This window comes from Eubalaena glacialis, chromosome 15 (assembly GCF_028564815.1).
Source record: "Eubalaena glacialis isolate mEubGla1 chromosome 15, mEubGla1.1.hap2.+ XY, whole genome shotgun sequence".
Lineage (NCBI taxonomy): Eukaryota > Metazoa > Chordata > Mammalia > Artiodactyla > Balaenidae > Eubalaena > Eubalaena glacialis.
This window is the reverse complement of record NC_083730.1, coordinates 83717343-83729220: the sequence shown is the minus strand read 5'-3', so window position 1 is coordinate 83729220 and position 11878 is coordinate 83717343. Positions and strand designations below refer to the sequence as shown.

The window sequence follows — 11878 nt, the reverse complement described above, 5'->3', positions numbered from 1 at the left end:
AATAGACTTTAGTTAAGATAACTCTAAGTTCCGATATTTTTTTCTCCCTAATGGATCATCTAGAGCACGGCCACCCCTTCCACCCCCTCACCCCATACTTTGGAGACCACGGAGCTGGGGACTTCACTTATCCAGCATCTCCTGTCACGTACGGGAGGGTTGGCTCTGATCACAACCCCTACCTTACGTGTATTTATGCTCTTTTAAAGCTAAATTGGCACTTTCACACCTGCTGCGAAGCTGAGTGATAAAACATGTGTTCCTAGTCTTTCCTTTGTGTCTTGATTGGTGCTGTGGGGTTTAACTCAGGATTTTCTCTTAGCTTTACCTGCACGACGTATCTGATGAGAGTCTCTCCCACTACTGTCCCACCAGCCCTGTGAGAGGAAGGGCCCTTCTTCAGGGCTGTCTAGAATTTGGCCACACTTATACACGGATCCCTTTTCTCCTTTTAATTAGGAATCCTTTTGTTGCAAGTGAAGGAGACCAAACTGAATCTGGTTGAAGCAGGCTTTATCCCCATGACTCAAAAGTTCAAAGGTCTGGCTGGATGCAGGTGCTCCCATGGTGTAACCAAGATTTGGTAGCTCACTGCATTTCTCAGCTTTGTTTTCCTCTCTTTATTGGCAGTGTCCGTGTGGTGGCTTTCACAAGCTGTAGGCTTATTTTATCCTCACTGTCAATAATTCCAGCAGAAAGCTCCCTGTTCTCACCAGTTCCAACACAAGTTCAGGGGTTGACTTTTATTGGATTACTTTACATGTCCATCCCTCTGTTCCACTCTGGTCCCTGGTCCAAATCTGTCCTGTAGTCTATTTTTGTGTGACCTCCAATCTCAGAAGGTTTTTACATTTTTAAAGGGCCACATATATAAAAAGAATATGCAACAGATATGTACTATCTGCTCCTTTACAGAAAAAGCTTCTTCAGGGCACATGGGGTTTTAAAAACTCTCATGATAACCACTCAGGTGGCTCAGTCAGAGCAGTGGAACAGAGGACCACCTGGCATGGGCTTGGCATATAGTAGGTGCTCAATTATGATTCTGATGAAAATGCTCACAGCAAAAATATTTCTCCCCGAGAAATATTTTTTGAGCTTGGGAGCTGGGAGGTGATGTATTGCCTCCTCCTGGTCCCTAATCTATTTTAGTATTAAAAGAGCTTCCTTTGTTTGAATAAATACTCCTTGCCTAAGCTGTTAATGCTTGCTTCCTTCCTTTTTGGCAGGTTTTATTTTGCTGGAGAGCATGATGGAAGCATAATACTAATATCTACCACTAGATGGAGCTACAGCTCTTGAGAAAAAGGCTTTCCCAGAAAGTGGCAAACAGGAGGGTGGAGTAAGTCTTGTAATCCCAGCATCTCCCCTGCCCAAGACAGACAGACACGTTCTCGAGTTGGCTCTGCCACTTGCTGCCTATGTGACTGTTGGCAAATGACTGTAAGTGTTGGCATCCTTACTTGTAAAATGGGGATTATAACAATGCCCACAACAGAGGGATGCTGTGATCATCAAGTACGATGCAAACTGTAGAATGCAGCGTAAATGTTAAGTTAATGAGACGCCAGGAAGCCCCATCATTAGAGCTATTCCTGGGACATGATTCCAAAAGCCAGATAACTTTCATGACGTTCTTGTCTCATACAGTCAGGGCTGGGGGGCTAGAGGGCAGCAGCAGAAGGGAGGGAATTCAGAGTCGGCTGGACATGAGCACAAAACACCTTTTGGAGGCTCCATTTCATCATCTGTAAAGCAGGTGAGCCCTGCCTTGCAGGATCACGAAGATGAAATGAGATAACACACGGCAAGCATTTTGCACAGTGTCTGGAACAAAGCAGTCCCTCAGTCAATGCTAGGTTGTGAGTGGGCTGCTTGAAGCTTTTTGTGACCCTCAAGGGTCCTCAAGACCCTCCCTCTCCTCTCCTCTTCTAGCCTCTCCTCCCACTTCCTGCTTTAACAATCATGGCCCATAGGATGTTGGTGTCATGCTTCTATCCCTAGTGCTACCCTGTCTCCTGAGTTTTAAGTCCCCCCACTCGACGGTCCCACAAGCATCTCCCACTCAATATGCTCAAAACAGAACTCCTTACCTTCTCGTTCTGAACCTTCTCTTCTTCCTCTCCTCCTGGTACATTAAAGGCATCATCCTCCACCCAGAGCTCTGAGCTGAAACACCGGACATGATTCCTGACATTCCTATCTTCTGTCCACTTGTAACACACCACACCAACTTCTGCTGATTCCACCGTTTAAGTATCCTTCTAGTATCTCCCCCCAACCACTGCCACGTTCTCCCCACAGTCGCTGCCGTAGCCTTATCTTAGTGCCCTTCTCCCTGCCTCGTCCTCACACAGGGGTCTTTTTTTTTCTGAATGCAAATCTGATTATTCCCCTGCTGCAAATCCTTCCATGGCTCCCCATAGCCTAGAAGGCATCTAAAAATCTGGCTTCCGCCTCCCTCCCCGGACTCCCTCTCCTCCCATCCCCTGCTCTGCACCACCAACCTGATCTTACAGTCCAGCCAGACGCGTGTTATTTTAGCTCCTCAGATGACATTAAGCTTCTTTTTGCCTCTAGGCCTTTGCCCTTCTCCTTTCTTCTCTGCTCCCCCTCACCCCAATTCTTACTTAATACAGAGAAGTTTAGGATCTCCTAACTTTGCAGACTCCTTACAGACTGCATCTCACTTCTGTACCCTAATGGCTGTCACAGAGTCACACTAAACAAAGGGTATCAATGTGGATGTCATGCAGTCCCTCTGCCCTCCCCATCAGCCTTTGTTGACTCCATGTAAACTGTCTGTCTCCATGTAAACTCTCGAGATCAGGAGCCTTGTCTGCTTTGGTCACTGCTCTACCCTCAGAACCCAGAACTTGGTTGATGCATATTGAGCTCTTGATAAATATTCATTGAATGAATGAGTAAATAACTGAATAGGTGAACGGATGAGTGAGATGTTGCTTAGACAGAAAAATAGTTCCAGTTCAGCTCTCTTCCCGTCCACCCCTTCTGGATCATGGAGAGATGCTGGGGTCCAGCCTATATGAGTGTTCTGATAATCGGGGCATAACTGCAAATCAAGTCCAGTTGTTTCATTGTTAATCCAGTTTGGCCATCAGTGACAGAGTTAAAATGACTACAGGTCCTATAATTTAGAATGTAGGGAAGCAGAAGATCAAGATGAGAAAAGAGGTTAAATGGCAGTGAGCCCACACACATTTTGAGATGACAGGAAGTTAAGCTTCCTTGTACAACCAAAACCAGCACAAGATATTACAAGCACTCTTAAGAATGAGATTTTCTGGCACACTATTTGCCTTGTTGGGAAATGCCCCATCCATCCATCCATCCATCCATCCATCCATCCATCCATCCATCCATCCATCCACCCATCCATCCACCCATCCATCCACCCACCCACCCATCTCTATCCAGGACAGTATATACAAAGCTGAGAAATACACTCTAGCTCCAATGGTGTGAAATGGGGATAACATTAGTACCTACTTAACCAAGTAATTGTGAGATTTAAATGATATTATTAGGCAATAATATCACCCAGCACTGGGCCTGTTGTATAACAAAAACTCAATAAATGATAACTGTATGTTATTATTAGGATCTGAATACCACGGCCAAATTCACAGCTCCAACTTTTTCCCAGCCGAACATCAAACATTCAACCCAATTTTATTATCTAGAATTTGAGGAGGAGAAATAGAGTGAAGGATTCTGGAGAGGGAGTAGGTAGAGTCAGGCTGGACCAATGAGGAACGGAGGCTGGGAGACTGAGGCTGGGGTGTGAGGTAGAAGGGAGCTCCCACCTGGGAGGAGCTCCCTCTAGAATGTTGGCAGGGTCATCTGGTCTCCAGATGACCCTACTAGATCATAATGAGTATCCATGAGAGTAGGCAGGAAACAGGAACACAGTGTAGACAGCCCTCCTCCACTGGGATCGCTGGTCAACCCAGGCCCACTACATCTGGGCACTGTGGGACCGGATGGGGACGTTGATTCGGTTCTGCAGCCAGTTGATATAATCCTCTTGAGGCATATGGATGATGTGTTCTCGCACAAACTGAGGGGCAGACACAGTGACAGCCTCAGATGTGGTCTGAAAGCTAGACTCCATGCCCCCGCCCTCCCCAACAAGATCCTGGAAGATCTGTGATTGAGGCTATGGCCCCAGGATACCTCCAACCCTTCAGGCATTCATAATGCTTGGAGCATCATGCTGGGGATGGTTCTCTCAAGAAAAGGGTCTCTTTCCAGCTTGCCGGTTCAGCAGGCTAATGTTAAGTCCCGTATTGTCAACACTGACCCCAAGAGATTTGGGGAGAGCAGGAAAACCCAGTTGTCTGCATCTTTCTCTTTTCTACTCCTGAATATCTTTTTAAAAAGTCATTTGACCCTAAACTTTTTTGGGTTCATAGGCCCCTTCGAGAATTGAGGACAACTATGGGCTTGCTTCCGGGCAAGGGTTAAGACACAAAACATAGAGTTTCATGTAGATTCCAGGTTAAGAGACTCCCACATCCGGGTTAACAGAGGTTCTGTGACGTTCTCACTGGGAAGAGAGCATGCTGACTTCTATTAGCTAGGGCCATGAACTCAGCTCAGCGAAAGGGGAGCATCCAGGGCCCCTCCCCTCTTACCCACTCAGCGATTGCCTTTTCCACGGCCTCCACAATTGGCAGGGGGATTGCAGACCCCATAACCGGACAGATGCCCTAGACTTAGTTTCGGAGTAGCCTGCCAGAGCCTCTCCCGAAAGACCTTCCCAGGATGTGGGAAGTAGAGTCCGGGCAGATGAACTTGTCCACAGGGCCATCCTCCCTCCCCCACTCCTGACTTTGCATCCATATACACAACCCAGGTCAGCCTGTGGAAGGGCCAACCTCTCATGAAAACACCGAGAGGACTGAGAATGCTACCACCTGAGTCACTTCTTTATCTTGAGGCATTGAAAGCCCTATTAAAATGGACATGTGCCATCAGATAAAATTAAGGAAGTGACTCCACTGACACCTGTTAATACCTTAGTGTGGGCCCTCCCCCTCCCCCCCATCTGCTGACCCCTTTTGATGCCCTAAGGGAATAGCGCACTAGGAACTTCTAGGGTGGGTAAGGAAGGTAAGCCGCTACTGCAAACCCTTCAGTGGCTCCTCAGCACCCTCCAGATAAAGACCTAAATCCTTAACTTGACCATCAGAGATGTGCACAGACTGACCTCTTCAATCCCCTTGGAACTGTGCATCTTCCGGCTCTCTTCCTTCCAAACCCACTGACTGCCGCTGAACAGGTCAAGTTTTGTCCTGCTTTGGGGCCTTTGCACCAGCTGTTTCCTCTTCCTGACCTGCTCTTTCCCTTTCTCTTCGTGGTGCTGCCTTTACATTGTTCAGATCTCAGCTTTAAAGTCATCTTCCCCAGTGGCTCTAGTTACGATAAGCCTCCTCTACATTTACCTTAAATCAGGGCTCCTCAAACTCTATTGTGTGTACAAGTCACCCGGCATCTCATTTAAATGTAGATCCTGAGCTGGTTAGATATGGTTTGGAGCCTGAGATTCTGCATTTCTAACGAGTACCCACATGAGGTCCATGGGCCACAATTTTAAGTTGCCAGATTTCGAGTGCTCCTTTTTATGATTGCCAGTTATTGTATTCACGTGTCCATTTATTTATGTCTCTCCAAAACCTCCAAGTTTCCAGGGGGCACCGTTTACACAGAATATAATGTCCCCTGGAGTTGAACAACCAAGGTCACGTGACAATCCCTCTCCTATTAGATGATGAGTTCCATGAAGGCCTTTATGTCTTTTTAAAACTTTAAAAACTTAAACAGTGCCTGGATGTTGAGAGAGGAATGAATGAGTGTGCCGGAGGCACTGTGAGGGGAAAGGAGGTGGTCAGTACCTCGATAGCCACTGCGATGTCCGGAGAGCACAGCTCCCAGACTCTCATGTCCTGCAGCACCTTCAAGAGAACATGCGGCCGGATCCTCAGGTCCAGATTTTCCCCAAACTTCTGCAGTTTCGCCAGGATCTTTTTGGCAGGGCGGAAATTCTTCAGATCCTCAGGGAGTTTGGACAGCAGGTCAAAGTACCTTCAGTTCCAAGAGGAGAGGGTCAGTTAGGAAACTGCTGGGAGATGGGCCTGGGCACCACAGAGACCCCATCTCCACTATCTCTATCACTCATGTGATGTCTCCAGGGCAGCATCGGTCTTTATCTAGGGGACTTTCCTCCCCACTCAATGTAAAGTGCCCACAGATCAGGCAAGTCTTTATTTTTATGGATAGTAAAAGCTGGAGCATGATTTGCATCGCATTAAAAAAATTAAGGGCATGCTTTAAAGTGATGCATTTATGATTTTTCTACAAAGCAGACAATGTGAAAAGTTAGAAGAAAGGAAGAACGCTGGTATTCTGAAGCTTTTTTTTTTTTTTGAAGGTTTTATTTTATTTTTTATTTATTTATTTTTAACATCTTTATTGCAGTGTAATTGCTTTACAATGGTGTGTCAGTTTCTGCTTTATAACAAAGTGAATCAGCTATACATATACATATGTCCCCATATCTCTTCCCTCTTGCATCTCCCTCCCTCCCACCCTCCCTATCCCACCCCTCTAGGTGGTTACAGAGCACCGAGCTGATCTCCCTGTGCTATGCAGCTGTGAAGCTTCTCTTTTGAGAGTTAATCAAGCCAGGGAGGACACAGACACATCTGTGGGATACCTTCTAGGATGCAAGAGGCTCTCACACACAAGGTGCTGCTGTGTGTGTGTGTGTGTGTGTGTGTGTGTGTGTGTGTGTGTGTATTTTCCATGTCCCCGATAACGAGTAAGCAGGAGTCACAGCTTTGTGTATTTCAAGAATCTCTATTACTATGATGACAGCGTGTGAAGGTAGTTTGGGAATCCATCCTTGAGATGGTGGGAACGAGGTAGGTTCTAACCTGGGGGTTCAGGTGCGGGTGACGGCAGCAGTGGTATCTCATGAAAAAAAGGATTTTTTTCCCTGATTGCAGAAAAAGTTGAAGCACTTGATCCTCCATCATACATTCTGGCCTGCTCATATCGCTTTATAGTTGTGATATATATTTATATATTTATTCATGTCTCTTTGTAAGCTCCCACTCTGCATTATTAAAATTGTTGAAGGGATTCTGGGTACATTTTTAGGCTTTCCCATCGTACTCGTAGATCTTGATTTACTCACCCTGACAGGATGGAGCTTTGGGAAATCAGACTCCAATTTTCTATTGCTGCTAAGCATAGAGACAGGTCAGACAGAGGTTTAAATCCTAACATTTCCTTGTTCGTAAAGCGGGGGGTTAATATGTACCCTTCGGGATTTTTGTGGGGAATAAAATAGATAATTTATGAAAATTGCTTAGGTCAGTGTCTGCCAGCCAGTAATCACTCAATTCACGTTGCTTTTTGTTGTACTTATTATCATCCCTGTGCCGGGGCACAGGGGTCCTGGGATATGCCTGTCTGGCTTTGTATCTTTAAGAGTTAAATTATTTGGGGGAATATAGTTCTCCCCCCATAGACCTCAGAATCTGTAGAATTTTCAGATTGGTTTGCCTCTTCTACCTCTCTTATAGGAGATAGCTTGGATAGGACTTCCATATTTGCAAGCTGAATCAAACAAGGTAAATATGGAGAACACAGCTGGGTAGATTAGCTGTAGTTCAGGAACTGAGGGCTTCTTGCCTGGTTGTGCTCTGGATATAGCCTGGTTTGGGGGGTGGTACTGGTGGCCAAGGACAGTTCTGGAGTGATGCCTCTCTGTGTCTTGAAGGATAATGGGATCAAATGTAATTTTGTAACACCACTGCCCCCTTCACCCACTTCAGGGACTGTCTTATCTGGCTCTCAGGATATTTACCAGTGGTCTGCAATTTCTTCTGCATCTCCTTTTACCATGGAGATGTGGTGTCTCATTTTTGCTACATCCTTTTGGAAATTTGAGACAAGGTCAAAAGAACGGAACTTCTGGAGACCTCTTTCTTCTTGGCGCCTGCGTCACAGGTTGTATGAGAAAGAGGAAGAAGAATCAGATACTCTTCTCCTTTAACCATCCTAGCTGCCCTTCGAGATCTGAGTCAAACACCTTTTCCTTCTTGCGGTCCTTCTTAACCCTCTCAGCCACTCTAATATACAAGCTGGCTTTGGGCACAAGAGCATACAGCTCTCTCCGAGGTCCTGAAATGCTCAAGTCTCGCTAAATCCAGTCACTTTTCAATCAGCCCTCATTCTCTCCCTACTTTTGATTGTATTTACACGGCTTTCTCATCTGCAAAATGAAGGGTAATAATGATTCCTAGATCCCAGTGGTGAGGAGGAAATGATAATGTGTGTACAGTGCTGCGCTTAGTGCCAGACACACAGTAGGTGTTTAACTCATGTTGGTTCCTCTCTTCCCCATTCCCTTTATCATTTGGTGTATATGTCCTCTCTCTCCACAGAGACTACTATATTATAAATATAACCATGTCCTCACCTATATATTATGAATTTCAATGGCTTCCCATTTACTCAGAGTAAAGTCCTCTGAGTGACTTACCCTCCAAGGCTCTGGATTATTCAGCCCTACATCATCTTCCAGCTTTATCTCTATCCTTTCCATCCCTTTCCTCCCAGCATTTTATGGTTTGGCTCATGAACAAAGTCTCTGAGATAAAGTTCAACGTCCACAGCTGGGTTAGGAAGGCCTTTTATGATCTGGCCTCTGTCTATCTGTCCGCTTACCTTGTAAACAACCTAAGCCCCAGCACACCTGACTACTGGCAGTTTATGGCCCACTGTGCCCCTTCTTGCCTCTGGGACTTTGCTGTTGCTTTTCCCTGGAACTCTCTTCCCTCCTGCTGTTCCTGTGTGACTGTCTAGGTTTGAATTCCACCTTTACTATTAATACTTAACCACTGCGTGGCCATCAACAAGAGACATCTTTGAGCCCACTTTTCTCATCTGTAAAATGGGTCTAATAATAGCACCTATCCCACAGGACTGTTGTGAGGCCCAAGTAATAAAAACAAAGCTCTTACACCCATGTCTGGTACATACTAAGTGCCCTGGAAATATCACCTATTTTTATTAAGCTGAAAATATTGTTTCCTCCAGGAAGACCTTTCTGATTTCCCTTGGACCTTTCTGTGTTCCCTTAGCCACCTCCTTATTCCCATGCTGGCCCTCATCACCCTGTGTGGTAATCGCCTCTTTATTTGTCTGTCTCCCTCACTAGACTGGGAGCTCCCAAAAGGTAGGGGCAAGTCAACTTTGGACCTGTGGCCCAGAGCAGCTGGTCCCTCCATGCTGAGAGGGTGAGAGGGCAAAGGGTCATCATGAAACCTTCGCTGAATGGATGAGTTCACTGGGGTAAATAGTCACCGTAGTCAAGGGGTCAGGAGGGAAGGGAGGCAGTGACTGGCTCGTTAGAATAGAAAAGAAAAGCTTCCAGTTGTCTGCTGCTGCTCTGAAAGTCAACTTCCAAGTCTTAATCATGACATTTATGGCTGTGCATGATGCAGAGCTCACCTACCACTTCTTCCTCCTCTTCAAATGTTCTATGTCCCTTCCTACCTTGGGAGTTTGTATGCACTTTTCCTGCTGCTTGGAATGCCTTTCCACCTTCTCACCATACCACCAGCTCCTCTTCATCTGTCAGGGCTCAGCCTTAACATCACCTCTTTAGAGAGGTCTTCCTGGATTATCCAACCTGCATTAGGACCCCACGGTTTCTCCCTCTCTCCGAGAAGCCTGTTCTCTTACTGTACAGCAATGATCATAATTTGTACCTATAAATTTATCAATTCAGGTATATTGTCTCTGCCCATATTTTCCAGGAGACTACAAGCTCCCTGATGGCAGGGAACAGGTCCTTCTTGTTCCCTGTTATAACCCCAACTCCTAGCATCTGGTGGGTACAGAGTAAGTGCCAGATGAACGTCCTTTGAGTGAATGGATGTATGTGTGCCCTTACTTCATGAGGATTTCCATCTTGTCCTGCAGACAGAGGCCAGCCTCCTGGGCCACACTGTTAAACTTGGCCCTCATGGCGTTACACACCCCACTCTTGCAGTGGATGATGTCACGGTTGGCGCGGCTGTGGACACAGATGAGAAGGGCTTGGGGGACGGAGCCCAAGGGACAGACCCACGAGGCTGGCCTCCCCGGGCCCCAAGGCGCTCTGCAATAATACCCACCGAGGTTCTCCACCCTCACTGGAGCCTCCTTCAGCACTCCCCCAGAGGTAGGGAAGATAGATCTTCCCCAAAACATCAGATTGGTGGGTCAGGCCTTATTAAACGAGCCCACATAGAGACATCTGGTCTCTTCAGCCCAGCAAGCGTTAAGGATGGTGTGATGCAGCTGGGAGATTCAGGTTCAAACTCCTGTACCACCACTTTTTAGCCGTGTGGCCTCTGGTGAGACATTTCACCTGGCCAGGTTTCAGTCTGTTCCTCTGTAGAATGGGATAGCACTCCTGGCTCATAGGATTGGTTTTGAGGAATAAGCAAGATAATGAATACAGAATGCTTTGCCCGGCACCAAGCATGAAGGAAGAACCTGTTGCCGTTGTCTGTCTGGTTGCTCAGCATCTTGCCCATGAGCCCCTTGCCCCGGGGGTCCTTTGTCCTTCAGGTGTGTCTATGGCTTCAGGGAGTCTGGTGTGCACCGGGTTATTTCTACACCCCTGGGAAGATGGAGAGTTGCCACGGTCCCTCTTGCCTGGCATCTTCCGCTGCCCAGCTGGCCTACCTTTTAGACTTCTTCTGGAGCACCTGGGAGTGGCTGTCTCCACTTGTACTGCTGGATCTGTCACTGAAACACAAAGGTTGGTTTCAAGTTGCCTGGAGCCTTATTTTTCCAGAAAGGGTGACTTTAGGGCCCCCATGACACCTGCTAGCCGCCAGGATTCAGGTGAGTGCGGTGGTTCTAATCGAGGCATCAGAAATAGAACTCGGTGTGCATTTCCCCCACGTCTTGGCCTTTACTCCTACCGGACACACTGCCTGGACAATCCTTGTTTCTTCACCTGCTCAAATCCCACCCTGTCTCACGGCCTAGAGCAAGTTCTGCCTGCTCTGACTCTCCAAGTCCAACTGTGGCCTCTTGCCTCCGCATATTGTTGGGATGACGTATCTTCTGGATCCCAGCTTCATCTGTATAAAATCGGTCTCTCCATCTGGAGGGCAGGTTCATTTCGGACGCTCCCACCCTCCTCTCTACACTTGTCAGCACTTACCCTGGGGCTGAGTGCAGACCTGCTGAGGGGAGGGTCGAGTCCTCCTGGGCACATTGTCTGTGGTGTTCCCGGCCCCAGGCCGCCTCTTCATTCAAGGCTTCTCTTCTCTAAACTGGACCCTGGTGCTGAGCACCCACTGCACTCAACTTTGGAGGCAGGCAGAGCTGGGCTCAGAGCCCAACCCTGGCACTGCCTGCTCCCAGGCTGTGGATAAGCACCTCTGCTCTGGATCGTCACTTTCCTCATCTGTGATCAGTCAACTCCTGGTGCCATTTGACCCTTTCTGGGTGGGGGTGGGGGGGGTGAATTCTCTAAGCAGCTGCTGCCTCCTGTGACTTTGCCTGGCTAGGGTCCCTAGATGGGGGTGAAGGTCTTTGCCCATGCCCATCCCCCCATACATTCTTCCAGGTCCTCCTTCAGTGGCCTGGGCCTTCAGCATCAGTGTCTAGCATCTTCTCTCACACGCTGCCTCCCTTTGTTTCTCTAAATATTTGAGAAACTGACTTGACTGCTTTATCTGTGTGCCTCTAGAGGGTAAGACTGTTTTCCTTATCCCTGTGATGTGTGGCTAACCCTTCCCTTCCAGCCCTGTGGCAGGCGGGGCGTCTTCAGGCCATTTCC

At 47.4% G+C, this 11878-nt stretch overlaps 1 protein-coding gene across 1 annotated transcript in view; it reads right to left on the bottom strand.

Moving 5' to 3' along the window:
• Positions 1-3750: 3750 nt before the first annotated feature.
• The window catches only part of CCDC60 (coiled-coil domain containing 60), a 168035-nt gene continuing 159907 nt past the window's right edge, over positions 3751-11878 (bottom strand). The window contains exons 10-14 of the mRNA XM_061170050.1: positions 10771-10833; positions 9992-10114; positions 7898-8029; positions 5919-6108; positions 3751-4081 (exon numbers count right to left, since the gene is read on the bottom strand). Of these exons, the coding sequence (XP_061026033.1) occupies positions 3980-4081; positions 5919-6108; positions 7898-8029; positions 9992-10114; positions 10771-10833 (610 nt within the window). The 3' untranslated portion in view covers positions 3751-3979. The remainder of the gene's footprint in view (positions 4082-5918; positions 6109-7897; positions 8030-9991; positions 10115-10770; positions 10834-11878) is intronic.